The sequence below is a fragment of the Cynocephalus volans genome, chromosome 17 (genome assembly GCF_027409185.1).
Source record: "Cynocephalus volans isolate mCynVol1 chromosome 17, mCynVol1.pri, whole genome shotgun sequence".
Lineage (NCBI taxonomy): Eukaryota > Metazoa > Chordata > Mammalia > Dermoptera > Cynocephalidae > Cynocephalus > Cynocephalus volans.
This window is the reverse complement of record NC_084476.1, coordinates 24,528,249-24,549,067: the sequence shown is the minus strand read 5'-3', so window position 1 is coordinate 24,549,067 and position 20,819 is coordinate 24,528,249. Positions and strand designations below refer to the sequence as shown.

General features: G+C 34.1%; 1 protein-coding gene and 1 pseudogene across 5 annotated transcripts in view; one reads left to right on the top strand and one right to left on the bottom strand.

Moving 5' to 3' along the window:
* Positions 1-20,819, bottom strand: part of PTBP3 (polypyrimidine tract binding protein 3) — a 99,834-nt gene that overhangs the window by 43,348 nt on the left and 35,667 nt on the right. For 4 of the 5 annotated variants that reach the window (XM_063081561.1, XM_063081564.1, XM_063081562.1 and 1 more), the window contains one exon: positions 1,940-2,109. The exons of the other annotated variant lie outside the window; for it this stretch is intronic. In XM_063081561.1, the coding sequence (XP_062937631.1) occupies positions 1,940-2,109 (170 nt within the window). The remainder of the gene's footprint in view (positions 1-1,939; positions 2,110-20,819) is intronic. 5 annotated transcript variants of the gene reach the window in all.
* LOC134366110 (CCA tRNA nucleotidyltransferase 1, mitochondrial-like) lies at positions 4,080-5,035 on the top strand (annotated as a pseudogene).

Below are 20,819 nucleotides of genomic sequence, written 5' to 3'. Positions count from 1 at the left end.
TAAGATGGAACTCAATTTTCTAACATCAGTCACATAAAGGAAAAGCTAAACAATGTCTTTGGAATTCATGATTCTTGCCATAGGAAGTTTTTCTTCAAAGTATGAAACCAAAAATTTCATATTTAAAAATAAATTTTTCCACATGGAGTCCAGTAAAGAAAGTATTTGTTTCTCCAAAGTATCTAGTCAAAAGGTTCAATTTTCATAATGTGGGGTGGAGAGACAACCAAAGGTCACATCCCAGAGGAAGGCTGATAAAAATAATCCCCACCCTGCTCCCAACACTCCACCTACAGTTTCCCTAGGAAAGATTATCTCCCACAAGTAGTTCTAGTGACTCACATCAGAATCTCTTGGCTGAAGTATATTACCAGAGAGATAGTTTCTAAACAGGATTTATAATCAAAAGATAAGCAATCAACATAACAGTTATAGTTAGCTTACAGATTAAATACACCCAGAAGTAGAGAGCAAAAAAATTGTGCCACTGCCTGCTGCCTCTCACAGGCAAGTGTAGCCATTAGACGTGGCCATGTTGGCTCTTTCCAAACCACATAATCCATACTATTCTTAATAGCAGCAACTGTGTTAAAGATTGAAGTGGCAGGCATGCACTATATTTAACTTCTCTGGATCTTAGTAACCTCAAGTGAATTAAATAGGGATACTAATTAAGTAGTTTACTAAAGATAGGGTCCAAATCATACATTATCATCCACCCTTTTTCATGCCCAACGCTTATCTTTTTACTTATGAAAGTATTTATAATGTGTTTCTTAAACTTATTATTTACAAAAAGTAGAAGAAACGTACTGACACATCACAAATGAACTACAAAATTCCTAAGGCCTAGATTTGTTGTCCTCTTCTTCGCAGCAATGCTCAGTTTAAAAAGTTTTCAGGACAACCAAAAACTTGGAAAGAACTAAAAGATTCATCCAAGTGGGGTCTGAGTTGGAACAAGAAAGCACACAATTATTCAAATCAAGTATTATATTTCTGTCATGGTCACCATAGAAGCAGGTTTCCTTATTCATCTCAAGAAAAACCTATTAACTTCTAAAATGAACTCTTACAGTCACTTTCAAATTATTAAAGAAGTTAAATATCAATTTTACAACTAAAATATACTGTTAAATAAACTTTGTGGGAGGCCACTGTTTTAGACTAGCCTCCTGCACTAGGCCCCAGCAGAAAATGGGATCACTTACGCTAAGTGAAGCAGGTAAATCCCCAAACAGATCAGCTTTTCCTGCAAATAGGATATTCACATCACAGCAACTAATCAGAAAGAACTCAGTCTACCTGAATCAGCATAATGAAGTATCCTCTGCTTTAACCCTTAGAAGGAACACACCCTGTGGTAACCTGATGTTAACCAATGTGCTTTTTAGAAATTTTGTTTCCTTTTTCCCACCTTACAAAACCCAAACATTCTGTCATGCCCAGTGGAACACTCTTTCTATTTTATAGAATGAGATGTTGGCAGATTCTAGAATCACAAATAAAATCCAATTAGATCTTTAAATTTGTTGTAATTTTGTCTTTTGACATTGTTATACATTTCTACCTAGATTTTTAAAAACTTAAATGTTCTTTAATTTGCCAAATGAGGTATAATTTATATCCACTGTCTCTGATAATCAGAGGATATTTCATAAACCATCCTATAATATAAAATATAAATAAAATTTATTAAATAAAAATAAATAAAATAAAATTATAGAAAAGAATATATTTCTTGTTAAGGGGGAAAAACACAAGTCAGTAGATACAGAAATCCTATGGCAGTATTTTTGTTTGTTGCTTCCTGTCACATACAAAAAAAAATTCTACTTTAAAAAGTAATTTGTTTACAGAATAAAATTTAGAAAATACAGAAATTTCAAGAAAATAAAAATCATCTCTATCTCTTTGTCAACCTTTAAATATTACATACCTGGCTTTTTCCTTTCAACATCAAAAGATTAGTTACTTTGCCAAATGGTAGACCTAATGATATGACCTCTGCTTCGGTGACATCACATGGAATTTTGCGAAGATGGAGAACACGGGAAGGCGAACAGGGAGGTCTATCTCCTTTAAATTTCTTGTTGTCATTCCCATTAGCTAAAAAACATAAGATTTTTTTTTTTAATTACTGAAACTAATTTGGGTTGACATATTACATTAACTATATTGTCACATTTGATCCTCTAAGAGTTTCAGGTTTTGACATTCAGGGAACTGTGGGGTTGATGGGGAGAAAGGAAGAAGTAGAGTAGAAAACAAAACCAACTACCTTTCAACGAATAGGCTTTTTGGGTATTTTTTCACTTCAGGTATTAAGTATTTAAAAATTGAAGTCTGACTTTTAACTGCAAGGAAAAGTATTAAGGTAAATGAATTATATTATTTCAAATACCTATAAATACTTGACTTTTTCTTATGAACAGAGAACAATATAATGTCTTTAATGTATTTTTAGGATATTTTAAGGATATTTTTCTATTTTTCTCTATTGCTAAATTAGAATAATAAATTTTAGAAAAGACAATGATAGAAATTTTATATTTATCACATCAAAAGAGATTTAAATTTGAGCTGTATGTTTATGAAAATTTATTTCTTAGGTGTTATAGTCTTTATTAATCTATTTTTTAGATGCTAAGTTGTGGTTTCCTATGATAATCTTATTCCTTATTATATAACAGTAGTTCTTAACCTAAGCACCACCTTTTTGAAAATGTGAATTTTCAACCCTACCCCAGCCCTACTGAATCAGAAATTCCAGGGGTGGGACACAGTGACCTTCCCTTTAACAAGCCCTTCAGGTGACTGACTTACCCTGAAGTTAAGAACCACTACTGTAAAATAAAGAAATTCATTATCCCAGAACACAGCTAAATTTTACTTAAATCTTATTGTTTTAACAGTGACAATAACTAGAATTAACAATATTATAAGTACTACTCAAGTTTATGTAGATAAGATTCAGAAATGTTTTTCTTCTAGGAAAGCACCATGTAAAACTGAATGCAAATTACTTAAAAGCCAAAAGTTTCATCACAATATTTTTTAATATTAAATACAAATATCTGCCACTATTTGGAAAAAAATATAATCTTTCCAAATGCCTAAAAATATCATTTTTCTAAACACAAATGAAAATTTACAATCAAATGTCTTTGATCCTAAATAAACAATTTCATGAGGACTAAATAAAAATTACTATGGCAATTCTCTACCCGTGTCTGTGGCATCTGTGGCATCTGATTTACAGGTAAATAGGTTGACTTAATACCCAAACCAGCACTTGCTCCCAAATTCTACGTTCATGAACGCAGGAAGCATCCTACCCAGACCCCAAAGACTATCAATTCCTAGAGGTCCATACAGGTCTGTGCCCTTATACAGCAAACGCCTAGGTCAGATTATGGAAAATAAACGGCACTCAAATATTTACTGGGTGAATTAATTTGGGAAGCAAGGGATTCCCTCTTCTCTACCTTAATCACCAAGAAATACTATATTGATGTTTCTCTCCAAAATGACTACTGATTATATTCTTTCTACTCCACTCTCAATGTCACCAACCTCACCTTTGATCTTGTCTCCCTCTGCTCTCCCTTCCTCTAGTCTCATTCCCTGTGCTCCAGACCCCACTAGGATCTAGTATCATATCAACTTTTCCCAAATCATGTATTATGTCATGTCATTACTCTGCTCTAAAAACCCTGACAGGCTTCCAAATATCTAAAATGTCCTTTAGTTTCTAGTTTTCAAACTGTTTTCACTTACATTGCCTCATTTGAGCCTCACACACATCCAAACTGAAGTCTAAAGGTAATTTCTTTATTTAACCACAAAAATCAAAGTGTCTTACCATTCTTAGAAAAAAGTAAAAGACTTGACACTGATGTAAATTTTCAAAGTACGTGCTGGCTTAATGGATTGTTAACAATAACATACAATGGGCACCAGTGGCGCCAGTGAGCCGCCCCCAGTCCTGGGGGAAGGAGGGTTGTGGCAGGAGGCCTCCTTGGCACTGGGCAGAAGAGCCCTAGCACGGAGATGTTGGTTGGTGATTTTCTCTCCAGATGCTGAGATACCTGTCTCTTTGGCACAGGCCAGTACTGAGCTGCAGTTAGAGTAGACGTGCCTTCTGAAGCAGTATCTGTTTACAAGGAAGTTGCTGTGTTCAGAATTCCAGTCACTTTTCCCAGAAAGATTGAAGAGTCTAACAGAATTATTTGTCAAAGAGAATCAAGAATTAAGAATAGCAGGAGGAGCTGTGAGGGAATTTTTAAGTGTGGTAAAGCCTTAAGATGTAGATTTTGCTTCTATTGCTAACCCTACTAAAATGAAAAACGTTTCAGCCAGCCAGTGTTCAGATGATAAACAACAAAGGAGAAAAGCACAGAACAATTACTGTCAGGCTTCATGGAAAAAATTTTTAAATTACTGTATTACAGACTGATGTCATCACTGAAGTAGAATTCACAACTGACTGTCAGAAAGATGCTGAACACAGAGATCTCACTATAAATTCTGTTTTTAGGTGCTGATGGTACCTTATCTGACTACTTTAATGGTTATGAAGATTTAAAAAATAAGAAAGTTAGAATTGTTGAACATGCTAAGAGAATACAAGACTATCTGTGAATTTTAAGATATTTCAGGTTTTATGGGAGAATTGTAGACAAACCTGGTGACCATGATCCTGACACTGGAAGCAACTTCAGAAAATGCAAAAGGCTTGACTGGAATATCAGGAGAGAAGATATGGATATCAGGAGAGAGGATTTGGGTAGAACTGAAAAAAATTAGTATTTGTAACCATGTAAATCACTTGATTCACCTCATGTATGATCTTGATATGGCTCCTTATATATGCTCACCTGCTAATGTAAGTTTAGAAAAATTTAACAAAGTCAGTAAAAATATTGCAGTGTTTTCCTCCAAGCTAAGACTCTTGGCCTCATTGTTCAAAATACAGTATGATGTCACTCGCACATGTGAACTACCTAATACCAAGGAGAGCACTGCCTTTTAAAGAAAATGCAGTAGTAGTCTGTCGTGTTACACCAATTGCAGTGCTCTGCTAATGTCAGAATCCTGTTCGTGATGCCAATTGTAAAGCTAGGTGACCACGTCAGTTGTCGGCTCATTTACTTACCCGTAATCCTGCCCCCACTGGGCCAACTGTCGAGCTAGGGCTGGGTCTGGAGCTCACAGACCCCTCAAGCCCGTTCCAGACTGGGCTACAAACCCTTCATACGCCAGGCTGGGTCACCTGACCCTTTACACGCAGGTCTATGAGTTAGGTAAGGCAAACAGGCCCTCAGAAGCCATAGGTTGGAAAGCCTGGCTGCGGCAGAGCGGTGGGCACCCAAGGCAGTAGTCGGCCAAGGTGGAGGTGCCGCCCAGGCGCACTAACTCCACCCACTCACAACCTGCCTATAAAGAATGTTGCACCACCCCCAACCTGCCCCGAGGCGAAGGGGCCTAATTATTCTATTTTCCCAATGTAGTCCATTCCTCCATTTCCTGTAAATGGCCAAGATATCAAAAAAGTGGGCATTTCTTCAGGAAAAGAAATTGGGAATCTATTACAACAGTTGCGAGAACAGTGGGGAAAAAAGTGGTTACCAAATGGTAAAAGATGAACTTTTTTTTTTTCTTTTCTTTTTTTTTTTTTTTGTCGTTTTTTCGTGACCGGCACTCAGCCAGTGAGTGCACTGGTCATTCCTATATAGGATCCGAACCCGCGGCGGGAGCGTCGCCGCGCTCCCAGCTCAGCACGCTACCGAGTGCGCCACGGGCTCGGCCCTAAAAGATGAACTTTTAAGTTACATAAAGAATACCTAAAACTGATGAGAGCTGGCTACTAAAATATGGAAGATTTTTGGTAAGATTACTTTTTTCCCCCTCTTTCTCAGTGAGATATAAATAACTACGACAGAATAAAAGCCGGCTTGGAGGATTTCTTTAGAAAAGGTCTTATTTTGTGAAATATATCTCAGTCACTAAACTGAAGTCTACCTCCTCTTAATCTGATTTATATCATGAACATTATAATTCTTTTGGAATAGTTCCTACTGAGAAAAGTATAGCTGGTTTTGCCTACCTTAATCTGTTTAGATTTTTTAAATTTCTTTCCACCCATAGGGCAGTACTAAGATCCTTAAAAAGTGGTGAAAAAAATGTTTATTAATGTTTACAAATGAAATAACTTTTTTTAAAACAATGATTGTCTATAAGTGTCAGTTCTTACCTAAATTCCAAAATAAACATGCCTAAAAAAAAAAATAGATGAACAAATTTCCATCAAATATCCTGTGTAAAATATGAATACCAACTATGTCTTGGTTGGCTGCATTCATACATACAAGATTTGTTTTAGCAAGCTATGTTTTAGTGTGTAGTTGATAATTTTCTGTCATAGTGATTTCTTTAACTGTGCATGCAAAGCCTGAGAAAGTTGAAGTTATGGAATTAATTTGAACGTTACTCTTCATCCTATTATTTTAATAAAATATTTCCTTTCGTATCGGGAGAAAAAAAATAACATCATCACTAGAGTAGAACACTGAACATCAGCATCTTGGATAGGAATGATAGTTGAGCATGGAGTGCCTTTTTGCACCCTCCGTGTAGGCCTAAAAAGCTAAACAATACCACCACCAACATGGCCTTTCATAACCAGCAAATGGTAGTAAAAAGACTGGAGAAACATCTTTAAAGGCATGAGGCTCCTTTCAGTTTACCCAGAATACTCCAAAAAGAACAAATGAACATGAAGAAGGCTCCTTCTTAATTAAGGCTCCATACAGTATTCTATGTTTGAGAAAATGTAAATATCAAATAAAGACTTAACATGAAAAACTTTTACCAACAATTGTGCAATTATAAATCACCATCTTGTGTTTTTAATTGTTCTGTATTATAGAAGTGCCTGGGCTATGTTAAGAGCAGAGGCTATGAAATCGGACATCCTGTTTTGGGCAAGTTACTTGACATTACTGAGCCTCTGATTCTTCTCCTCTAAAATGAGTATAATAACAGGGATATTCAAAAATTAAATTAGTTTATTTTTCAATATATTTTAAATGCTTGGCACAATGTCTAGTATACAGTGATCGATAATATATGTCTAGCTTTTCTTAAGAAGAACTATTTTCCTCGGGAATTGTGTTCTTTCTACTTTTTTGGTGTCAAAATGATTGTTAAGTGATAGTGAATTTTCTGTTGATGTCCTGCCTTAGCAAAATTAAGACACTGGCCCAAATATTATTATTCTATAAAATATAACAATCTAAAGAACTACTCTTTGGGGGCGGGGGGGCTGACAGCCGCCCAGTAGTGAGATCCGAACTTTTGATAAGAGCTACTCGTGTAGATCACCAGAAAAAGGTTGCATCTAAAGACTTGACAAATAATCTGAAAATGGAAAATGTATGGCCATAATTTATGAAAAGCTAACAGGAACCAAGGAAATTCTAATGCACTGAACACATAAATTTGAAGGGTTATTCTCTGTACTAAAGGATAGACTAGAGTTCCCCAAAATCTTAATATAAAAATAAAGATTCAAAATACTTAGCTTATATAAATAAACCTTGTATATTACTGAATAATATATTGAAAACTACTAAATGCCAACTATATATTAGTCATGTTCCAAAAGAGGTATGAGGAAGAGGGTTTTTAAAAATTCATATATTCACACCTCAAAACTGGAGGAATCTGTCAGGAAAACTATCTGAAAAATACAGGGTTTTTTGGTATTAAATCAACATTATAAGGGTATACTTCAGATACAATAAAATCTACCACATGTTAAATGCAGAGTTTGATGAGTTTTGACAAATGTATATATGCCCATATGATAACCACAAAAATCAAGATATAGAACATTTCTATCACCCCCAAAATTTCCCTATTGCCCCTGTACAGATAGTTTTCCCTCCAAAACCCCCCACCCCACGCAATATGCATTCTATTCTGTTTGATTAATCCATATGTCTATCATCAGTCACAACACTGTCTTGATTACTACAACTTTACAGCTATTCTTGAAATCAGGTACTTATGAGGGAGAGAATTCATATCTTAACAATTTTGAGTCATCCAAACCATAAACATTGTGATAGCTCTGCATTTATTAAGACCTTCTTTAATGTCTCTCAGCAATGTTCAAGTTTTCAGTGTAATGGTCTTGCATATATTTTGATACATTTAACACTAAGTACTTCATAATTTTTAGTAGACTTGTAAATAACACTTAAAATTTTATGTTCCAATTAATCATTGATAGTATACAGAAATACAATTGATTTTGGTATGTTGGCCTTATATCCAGCAGCCTTGCTGAATTCTTTAGTATTTTCTACGTATACAATTTTATTTCTTATTTTCGAAACTGTATGCCTTTTATTTCTTTTTCTAGCTTTACTGAACTGGCTAGGACTTTCTGTACAATGTTGAATAGAAGTAACAAGATTGGACATTCTTACCTTGTTCCTGATTTTAGTGAAAAGGCACTGTCTTACACCAGTTAAGTATAACACTAGATGTAGTTTCAGACCTTTACCAGGTTGAAAAGGTTCCCTTTTATTCCTAGTTGACGCACAGTTTCATCATGAATTCAAGTTAAATTCTTTCAAATGCCTTCTCTGGATTCATTAAAATGTGCATAATGTTTTTCTCTTTTATTCTGTTAATATAGTATATTACAATAATTAAACTTATGAGATTCATTTTAGACATTTTTTTCTTTTTCAATATAAACATTTAAAGCTGTAAATTTCCTTCTACGAACAGCTTAGAAGGAAATTTAGAAGGCTGGTTAGCACAATTGGTTAGAGTGCAGCCTTGCAACATCAAGATCACAGGTTCAGATCCCAGTCCCAGCCAGCCGCTGAAAAAAGAACAGCTGTAGCTGAATCCTGCAAATTTTAATAAGTTGTGTTTTCATTTTAATTCAGTTCAAAATACTTTCTAACATCCCTTGTGAAGACTTTTTGGATTTGTGGGTTAAGCATTGTTTTATCCCTAAATATTTGGGGTTTTTCCCCTAAATATTTGAGGATCTTGTTTTTTGATTTCTAATATAACTCTAATGAAGTCAGAGAACTTATTCTACATAATTTTAATTCTTTTATATTTACTGATACTTGTTTTAAAACCTAGCTTATCTTGGTGACCACTTCTTGTGAACTTGAAAATAATGTCTATTATTCTGGTGTTCGGAAGACTGCTCTATATATTAATTAGATCAAGGTGGATGATATTATTGAAAACTTCTACATCAGGGATCTACCAACTTTTTCTTAAAAAGCCATATAAATATTTTAGACATTGTAGGCCATATGATCTCTGTTACAACTACTCGACTCTGCAGTTATAGCATGAAAGCAGCTGTAAATGAATGGCATAACTGTCCTCAAATAAAATTTTAAATACAGATATTGAAACCTGACTTTCAAGTAAGTTTCATGTGTCACAAAATATTGTTTGTTTTCTATTTAAAAATGTAAAACTCACTCTTAGCTAGTGAAAAATTAAAAAATAGGCAACGGCATGTATTTGGCCAACAGGCCAGAATTTGCCAATCCCTCTCCTGTATCTATACTGATTTTTCTGTCTACTACAATATCAATTACTGAGAAAAGTGAAAATTCCAGCTATAATTGTAGACTCATCTATTGATCAGTTTAGTTCTATTCGTTTTTACTTTATGTATTTTAAAGCTCTGTAATAAGATTTTAAATATAAATATATATGTATTTAGATTATATGTTCTTGATAAATTGACCCCTTTATTATTATGAAATGTCTCCCTTTATACCTGGTAATATTCTTTCCTACAAAGTCTACTTTTTCTGATATTACTATAGCCAATCCAGCTAAGATTTTATATTTAAAACAAGTTTTTTACACACATCAAGTAACTGTCTTCCTTTTATCCAGAAATCTCTGCCTTTTAATTGAAATATGTAGTGTACTGAATTATGTCCCTTCAAAAGTCACTGAAGCTTGAATTGTGTCCCTGAAGTTTTATTAAGAGGATGGGAAATCCTATTAATGGTAACTGAAAGGTGGGGCCTTGAAGAAATGACTGGATAGTAGGACCGAGCAGTAGTGAATGGATTAAAAATGGTGGTCAGGGGCATGGTTCTGAGGACTTCAAAAGAAGAGGACAGTCTGTCTCTCTCTGCTCCTGCCATTTTGCAATGTGATACCCTGCGGTAACTGAAGTCACCACCAAAGAAAGCCTTCACCAGATGTGTTCGCTGGACTTTGAACTTCCTAGCCTCTGAGACTGTAAGCAATACATTTTATTTTCTTTATAAAATACCCAGTTCGGTTTTATTATAAGCAACAGAAATGGACTAATGCAGAATCTTTATGCCATTTCCACTTAATATAATTATTGACATGATCAGATTTAAGCCCACCATCTTGCTATTATTTCTCTATTTGTCCCATTAATTCTTTGTTCCTTTTTTCCTTTGTTTCCTGGCTTCCTTTAGATTATTTTGTATTTCATTTAATTTACATTATATACTATCCTTTGTTTACTTTTTTTTTTAAGTGACTGCTCTGGAGTTAACAATATGCATCTTTAACTTAACAAAGTATATGTTCAAATAATATTAAGACACCTAGGTATAATGCAAGAACCTTCAAAAGAATATGTTTATTTCCCTCATCCTATCCTTTGTGGTATTGCTGTGTACTCTTCCCATATACTATAACCCCCAAATGCATTAATGTTATCTTTCTCTAAATACCCAATAATCTTTTAAATCAACAACAACAACAAAAAAAAAAAAAAAAAAGGAAAAGAGTCATACATTACTTTGTGTAGACCCAAGTTTCCACCTGGTATTTTCCTAAAATTTGAAGAATCTCCCTTAACATTCTGTGAAATGGAAGTCTGCTGCTAACAAATGCTCTCAGCTCTCATGTGCCTGAAAGACTTTATGTCGACATCAGTTTTTAATTCCATACAGAATTCCAGTGTGATTCTTTTTTTTCCCCTTTCTTTCAGCACTTAAAAGATGTTGCTCCATAGTCTTCTGGCTTCCACAATTTCAGGCAAGAAATCTTTCTTGTCATTCTTATCTTTGTTCCTTTGAATGAAATGTGATTCCCCCCCCAACCCCAAACTTTTAAGATTTGCTCTGCATTCTTGGTTTCCAGCAATTATTATGATGAGCCTTGGTGTGGTTTCATTGTGCTTATCCCTACTTATGGTTCACTGAACGTCTTCAGATGTAGGTTTATGATTTCTACCATATTTGGAAGATTTTTGCTCATTATTTCTTCAGATATATTTCTTTTTTTAGAAAAAAAGATGACCAGTAAGGGGATCTTAGCCCTTGATTTGGTGGTGTCAGTACCACACTCTCCCAAGTGAGCTAACCGGCCATCCCTATATAGGGATCCGAACCCCTGGCCTTGATGTTATCAGCACCACACTCTCCCAAGTGAACCACAGGCCAGCCCCTCTTCAGATATATTTCTGTCCCTCCTCCCCACCTTTTTGTCTGGGACTTCAGATAGATATAGATATGTCTGGGCTGCTTGATTTCATGCCATTAGGTTACCAATGCTCTGTTCATTTCTTTTTCAGTATTTTTTGTCTGTTTTAGTTTTGTTTTGCTGTTTTAAAATTCACTGGTGTTTTCTTCTGTGGAATATAGCATGCTATGAATGCCATGCCATGTTTTTCATGTTTTATATTTTTATCTCTAGAAGTTCCATTTATTTTTATCTTTCATTTTTCTCCTTATTGTGCTCATACAGAGTCTTCAAAAAGTTCACGGAAATATTTGTATTATCTGTTAATTCTATTTCTCCACAAACTTTCTGAAGTACCTTCCTTTAAATACTTGAACATACTTTTAAAAGCTGTTTCAAAGTATACAGATGCTAATTCCATCACTTCCGTAATTTTCTAGGTCTGTTTCTGTTGACTGAGTTTTCTCCTGCTTTGGGTCACATTTTTATGGTTCCTTCCATGTTTGGCAACTTTCGATTGGATGCTCAACATTAATTGTGAGCACTAGAATTAGTTTTATTCTTTTAAAAGTGCTAGATCTTTTTTTGGGAAAAAAAAGTTAAGTTACTTTCAGATCAGCTATATTATTCTGGTGCTTGTTTTTAAGCTTTGTTAGGGTAGGTTAAGAGTAGCTTTAATGCTGAAGCTAGTTTAGCCCTTCTGGTAAGGCATGTTTCCTCTGGTATCACATGTCCCTGAATGTGCTTCAGGTATTCAACAAGAACTTTTATATTCTAGTTGGCTATCACTCAAACATCTCCCAGCCCTGTGTGAGCCCTGGAAAGTTCAGCTAATAGCTCCCCGGTTGCTCTTTCTTGACCTCATAGAGTTTCACGATATGCCTGTGTGGCTTAATATTCAGCAACAGATTCACTGTTTCTGCACAGCTCCCTTTTCTCCCATACTCTGTCCTCGTATATTCCAGCTGCCTCAGCCCTCCCAAACTTGGATCTCTGACTCTTCAGCTCAGCAATTCTGCCATGTTTGCTTGGGTCTTCCCCTCCCCCCTTATACTGTCTAGAAAGAAAACCAGGGTAATTACAGGGTTTACCACATTTGTTTCTGTTCTCTCTGAGATCACAATCCTGTTGCACCTGTTGTCCACTGTCTAAAAACAACTGAAGGTAAGTCTGGTTCCAGTTACTCGATCATGGTTGAAAGCAGAAGTCTATCAATTCTTTTTTAAGTTACAAATTACAAAATTTAAATCGCAAAATTTGCATGGGTGTACATCAAGACTTCAGGTGAATTTACCTTAAACTTAATTCTCAGAGCTACTTTAAGGTACTGCTTAAATATTTGATGAGTTTAAGAATTACTTGTCAAGCTTAGAGATTAAATAGTGTTCACATTTCTTCATATGATTTAAAGCAATTTTAATGCATTTCTTGCTATCAAAAGCTAAATACTCAAAATAACTGGCCAGAGAAACTAGTGCTTATTATGAAACCATATTTAGCATTCAATACCTGTGGCAGAGAATGCAAATCTGTGTTGCAGTGTTTATTGTTTTCTTCATAGAACCCCCTATTTTTAGCTAAGCACATGCCTGCCAGAAAAAAGGCTATATTCTCAGCCTCCTAAGCAGTTAGGAGTGGCTGTGTGACTAAGTAAATAAGACGCAAGCAAAATGATATGTGCTACTTTTTCCCATAAGTGTCTTAACAAGGAGGAAGACATGTTCTTTTTCTCTTCTTCTTCACCTTTTTGTTGCCAGGAGTTCCAAAAACCATCTAGGACCATTTGTTAAACGTGAAAATAGACACTATGTACCTCAGAGCACTGACAACTTCAGAACTTACTGAATGTGACAGAAATAAAATTCCATCTTCTATCTTGCTTAAGCCATTAATATTTGCAGCCAAACTTAATACTGGGCTCTTTTTAAAAAGGAAATTAAAGTTTGATTTGATAAGAGGAATTTCAAGACTTTTTTTTTTTTTGACTAACGATTTGCAAAACAAAAGGGTATGCTAATAGTTTATTAGTATTTTGGTAAAGTATCAAATGTTCCTCATCAAAAGTAACTACTAACTAAAATGTTGAAGAAATGGAGGGAGTGGTCTCACACAGAAGTAGGAGAAACCTATGTTAGGAGTGATTAGGCAATGGAAACCACAAAAATTCAGAGACTATTAAGTGGTGTGATATAAAAAGTATAAAACTATAGTGAAGAAGAGAAGACACTGAAGACTCAGGAAAGAGGAGAGACTAAGTGACGGAATAAAATCCCCTTTCAGTCACTTCATTCCATCTGACCCTAACAGGGAAAAATAAAGAAAACATACAAATGGAGATGAAACTGTTAGTAAAAAAGAAGTTAGCAACGTTTCCAAATTTTCACCCAAATGCCTCCGTATATAGAATGAAAGTCCTTTCTAACTCCAAATTTCCATAACTATTTGAAAAACTACTACATTGCAATATTCATTACAATAAGTGAGGCTAAAAGTTCCAATCAATATTCCACAGTAAGGTACTTTAATGATTCAAATTACAACATAATTATAAAATAATTATGACATGAAAATTCATTCTTCTTAATTAAGTCACTTCATATTAAGCCACTCTTTAAAATAGGAATTTAGTATGCACAGTCTTAATAATGGAAGGAAAGCAAAATAAGTATTCCTATAATTTATATAAAGTACACTACCAATCTTTAGGCAGTCCTTCTAAACGGTAAGAAAGGACAGTACCCAAGCTCACCATGTTAGATAATCTTTTAATAAACTAAATAAAGAGAAAGTTTCAGTAGGTTGATACATTTGGCCCTCTGTAGGTGCGGGTTTTGCACCTGTGGATTCGACCAATTGTGGATTGAAAATATTCAAAGAAAAAAAATGTTTTAATGATATAATAAAAATACATCTATTTACACAGTCTTTACATTGTATTAGGTATTATAAGCAATCTAACAAGATTTAAAGTACAGTATATGGCTGGGCTGGTTGGTCAGTTTAGTTGGTTAGAGCATGGTGCTAATGAAGTACAGTAAACATGAGGATGTGGATAGGTTATATGTAAATACTACATCATATTATATGAGACTTGAGTATCTGCAGATTTTGGTATCCACAGGGAATCCTGAAACCAATCCCCCATGGATACCAAGGGACAACAGCATGTACTTTTTAAAGAGGGTATGTTCAGATTCCCATGCTGGCCAGCTGCTATAAATAAATGAATGAATGAATGAATGGATAAATAAGTAAATAAGTAAAATAAAAAATAAAAGGGGTGTGTGTGTGTATAAAATACTGATTATGCAGTATAGTAGCAGTGGTTTCCTGCTTACATATATTAACCCATATAATTGTTGCTTATAAATCAAATATATAAAATTTGATTTCCTCAACATTCAACTTCATAGGAAGATTTTATTAATGACATACATATGGTTTCAAAAAAAAAGAACTTCTGAATTTCTGAAGAAAAAGATTTTGAGCATTAATTGATTAGCAAAATATTGAAATATATTTTTAACAAGGCACAAAAAGTTCTAACCATAAAGAGGAAAAACTGGAAAAGTAGACTACATTAAAAGGTACAACTTGAATTTATCAAAAATCATCATTAAGTATAAACTTGCAAACTATAGTGTCAGAGGGGTAAATATATCTATATATGTATAACAAGGAATTCATACCCAGAATATACAAAGAACTACTACAAATTGATGAGAAAAAGGCAATCAACCCAATTAAAAGATGGGCAAAAGATCTAAATAAACATATTATAAAATATTCAAGTGCCAAATAAATATGAAGGTATGCTCAATTTCATTAACATTCAGCAAATGAAAATTAAAGTCACAAACAGCCACCAATGTATAGTTACCAGAATAACTAAAATTAAAAATCACAAGTATTGGTGAAGTGCTGGAATAATGAATTCACATAATTGCTGGTAAGAGTGTAAAATGGTACAATTGCTTTTGAAAATTAGTGGAATTTACTAAAGATAAGTACATGGAAATCTTAAGACCTAACAATGCCACTTCTAAATATATACCCAATAATAATGCACACATTTGTCCACCAAAAAGTATGTCAAGAATATCCAACAAACTGCAAAGACATCCCATATTCATGGATTGGAAGACTGGATAGTTAAAATGTCCATACTACCCAAAGCAATCTACAGAATCATTGTAAGCACTATCAAAATCCCATTGGCACATCATAATCAAATTACCAAAAACTAAAGACAAAGAAAGACTACTGAAAGCAGTAAAGAAGTAAAGCATATAACATTCAATGGAGCCCCAATATGGCTCTCAGCAAATTTCTTGGTAGAAACCCTACTTGTCAGGAGAGTGGGATGATATATTCAAAGTGCTAAAGGAAAAAGACTGTCAAACAAGAATTCTATATCCAGCAAAACTAACCTTCAAATATGAATGAGAAATAAAATCTTTCCCAGACAAACAAATTTGAGGGAATTCATCAACACCTGACCGTCCTTACAAGAAATGATTTAGGGAGTTCTTCAATCTAAAAGAAGGTGACACTAAAATGTAACAAGAAAATATCTGAAGATACAAAACTCACTAGTAAAGTGAGTTACACAGACAATCTCAGAATTCTCCAATGTTGTAAGGGTGCTGAATAAACCACATATTGTTAGTATGAAGACTAAAGAACAAACCTAACAAGACAATAGCAAATATAGCAACAGTATGAGAGACAGACAATAATAAAAGATGTAACTTGAAACAAAAAAATGTTAAAAAGTGGAGAAGAATGATGACAAAGAGCTGGCTTCAGTTTTCCCCTTTTTCTCAGTGATTAAAGTTAAGTTGTTATTAGTTTAAAATAATCTGTTCTAAGTATGTTTTTTGTAAGCTTCGTGGTAACAATAACACAAAAACTTATAACAGACATACTAAAAATAAATAGTGAGAAATTAAGTTACTACTAGAAAAAAACAAATAATCAGAAAGGAAGATGTGAGACCAGAAAAAAGGATATACAAAACAAACAGAAAAAAAGTAACAAAATGGCAGTAAAAAGTCCCTATATATCAATAACTCTAGATATAAATGTATTAAGTATCCCAATTAAAAGACAAGGAGTGGCTGAATGGATTATAAAACACGAACCAACACACTTCACCCATAAAGACACACATTAACTGACAGTGAAAGGATGGAAAAAGATATTTCATGCAAACAGAAACCGAAAAAAAGTAGCAGTAGCTATACTTATGTCAGATAAAACAGATTTCAAGCCAAGGAAAGATAATGAAAGTGGTTATATGATGATAAAGGAATCAACTAAACAAGAGGATATAACAATTCTAAACATAAATGCATCCAACACTGGAGCACCCAGATATATAAAGCAATTACCCAAAGGAAATTAAATCAATATATAGAAGACACATCTGCACTCTCATGTTCACTGCAATACTATTCACAATAGCCACAAGGAGGAAATGAATGGAAGAGGAAAGGAGACGGACTTTTGGGAGTACTAGCAATGGTTTATTTCTTGATCTGGGTGTGCTAATTGCATGGAATATTTATTTTATGATGTTATGATAATATTAATACTAAAATCTACTAAGTATGGTATAAAAAGAAAGCTGTGGATAAATATTTTGATTAATACAGTTGTAAAAATTCTTAATGAACATACATAAAATGAAAACAGTATATATATGGCTGAATGTATATGTGACTGAGACTGTTAGTGTCCCCACCAATACATGTATTTCCCTTCCATTTTAAAGTAATAGAACTCCCTGAATTATGACAGAAAATGGGCATCCCAAAATAAAGACCAGTTTCCTAGATCTGTGCCCACCTTGAAGTGGTGTGTCAATGTGACTAAGGTCTCTAACAGGATGAGAGAAGAAAGTGCAATTTCTAGGTCTTGTCCCTACAGTCACTCAGCCTCCACCTCTCATCTCTGTCACCTTTAGGTGTAAATCTCATCATTATGGTCTAAGCTAAGATGGTTGATGAACTCCAGCCTCAACTTTCCTTGTTCCCCTTCCTAAAGGAATGATGGAGAGAGTCAGCGTTCTGTTTTATATCTTGACAAGGTAGTCATATGTTGAGAATGGAAGAACAACAAAATAGAAAAGTCTGGTCCCCATTACAATCAAGAAACCAGATAAGCCCCTGATCATCTACCCAGACTTCAGAAGAAACTTAGAAAAACTTAAGTCTGTATTTTTGGGTCTGTATTATTGCTCTATTACAGCAATCTAACCTGTATCTTAAATAATACAGCATAACAAAATAACACCCCATGACCAAGTTTGTTTATTTTATGTAAGAATGGGTCAATATCAGGAAACTATAAAATATTTCACTGCATCAGCAAATGAGTAGAGACCAAACCTCATGTTTAAAATAACAAAAGTGGGCTGGCCAGTTTGCTCAGTGGGTTAGAGCACAGCCTTGTAATACCAAGGTCAAGGGTTCAGTTCCCAGTACTGGCCAGCCACCAAAAAAATAAATAAATAAATAAAATAACAAAAGATAAACATTTATAGCTACTAGTAATAAAAAATAAGTAAAATAGAAAACGAAAGTAATAAAATATGATGAATTATTACCAAAACCTAACAGTAAACATCACATTAAAAGATTAACTAATAAAGCCACCTCTATTAAAATTAAGAGCAAGACAAAGTCATAATTACCACTATAATTCAACTTACTTGGAGAGGTAGCAGTGAATACTTAACAAGTTAATAATTTTAAGTTAACACACTTAAAATTATCTTTATTTGAAGGCACATCATTGAATAACTACAAAATTCAAAAGACTAATGAATTACTAAGACATTTTAGTAAAGTAGCTGTACACAAGATAAATATTCAAAAACCAATAGCTCTTCACTATAATAGCAGTATTCAGTTACTAAGGAAAATAGGAAAAAAATTTTCTGCTCATAATAGCAAAATAAAATTAAGTTATCTGAAATAACAGTTGCTTAATAAAGTTAATTCTTGCTCATGTAAAAAGTCTAAATGTAGGAATGCCAGATCTGGAATGGTAACACAAAGTTATCAGTGTCTCAGGCTCTAGCTGCCTCTCTGTTAGGGTCATCTAAGATGGAAGAACCCCCGCAGGCAGTAGGATAAAAGAAAGGGAAAACAGTGTACCCATGCAGACATGCCCCAAAAGTTTTATATAACTCTTCTAATCACACTTCAGTAACCAAGACTTAATCACATGACCACATCTACCTATAAGTAGTTATTTAATCTGGATGGCAATGTGTCCAGGTAAAAACTAGGGTTCTTTAATAAAGAAAACGGAAAGAATAATGTTGGAGTTCACAAATAAGCAGTCTCTGCCATTGATTTCTAAGATTAAATCTAAAAGGAAAAGCATACGATTTATGATTTATTGGTGTGAAACTAATTGTTAAAGGACATAAAATAAGACCTAAAAACATGTAATCACATATCATATTCTCAGATGGAAAGACAATACCAAAAAAGATCAACATTTCACATTAACATACAAATTTAACGTAATTCTTTCTAATCAGAAACCTAAGATTTTGTGGGCAAAAGTAAAGGGGAAAGGGACTCTTTGTTTCAAGACTAGACAAAATAATGTAAAGTTCAAATGAAAAAGACAAGTCTACAACAAGTTAAGAGAATTTTTAAAGGAAAATTAGTAACACTTAAATAGAATGACCAGGGCCGGCCCATGGCTTACTCGGGAGAGTGCGGTGCTGGTAAATAGAATGACCATACGTCCCAGGCTGCCTGGAACAATCACAATTTTGCACTGCTGTTCCAGCATCCTGTACAGTTTGACATTAAAAAATATATATATATTAGTAATAGTTACACTGAAATATACCAGAATGAGTTAGTAGGTCCAATTTTTTAACTTCCAGTTTCTGCCATAGTCTCATCTTGTAGTTTATAAGCCATGTACGTGTACAGTGGTTAAATCTGAAAGTCAACCAGTGACTGAATGAATCTTTTCACAACTTTTTCACAGACACACAAAGGGCCTATGAATTAAAAAAAAGTACAATGGAACACAAGGAACTAGGATAGCTACCTCTTTCCAGCACCATTCCACCTTGCTGCCTATACTGTCCATAAAATATGTGGAAATTACAGGCCAGGTGCACATGAAATATACCTTTTTATCACCATTTCATTTTATATCTTGCAATAAATCCATAAATCTCCTAATTAATTTCACATGCAAAGTTTCTTCTGCATGTATAAATAGTAAAGTGACGACAGCTGTTCCACTGTTGGCTCCATTAATTAAAACGTTGTAAACAGTTAAATTATCAGTTTTACCATCATCTGCTAACATTAGAAAATCAATTATTATCTAACACTGGTTTAATTTTGAATCCTCTCCATGGAATCAAAATAAAGCTTTTGGGAATGCCATTCTATCTAAAATGAAATATCTGACACTAATAATAACTCCGTTTTAAAAGTTCTCTTTTTAAAGAGAAAACCTTTTTTTGAGGAGATAATACAAACATAAATTTTGATGCAACACAGAGTCATGACAGAAACACTGTTCTTACTGAAAAGCTTATGGGGCAGATATGTACTTGCAGTAGGTTTGGTGTATACCTAATTCCTGTTTCCAAACAACCAATATCCTACCAATAGAGACAGAAACTACAGTTGTCAAATTTTACAAATGTTTTTAGATCAACATTTAGATGAACTACAAAATTTCTGACGAAGATCATACTGAATACAAAAAAAGATCCTTTAGCACAATAGCATACATGGTTCTCATGTAGCTACCCATAATCAATGAGACTGTTTTGTAAAAAAGGAACTACTTACAAAGGTATTAAAAAATTTTGTAAAGGAGCCCTAAAACCTTTATGTTGCAATTTGTTCAAAGTAAATTAGAAACCTTTATATAAAGTAGTCAATGAATGGAGTACCAAAATCTTCAGCTTCTGAGGCTTTTAGAGAATTGCAAATATTGGATATTACAAAATTATTTTAAATGTATAGATGACCTCAAAAAAGAAAAGTGAAATTTCCAGGTGTCAACAGCTACTAGACAACTGAAAGCTACAGTGTTTGGGAACAAGAGCCAACAATGAAATGAACAAGGATAAGGGAAAACAAGCGCTTCGGGTTTTAAAACTTTGGGTCTGTGGCAGTCAAAAAAGCTGGAATCTTCCTTAAAGACAATGCCTGCATAAAAATGAGCCCCTCAGCAAGCTGTTCCCTCAGTGAAAGGCAAACTAAAATTAGCAAATTTCCATCTACCAGAGGTATTTAACAAGGGAGCTTATC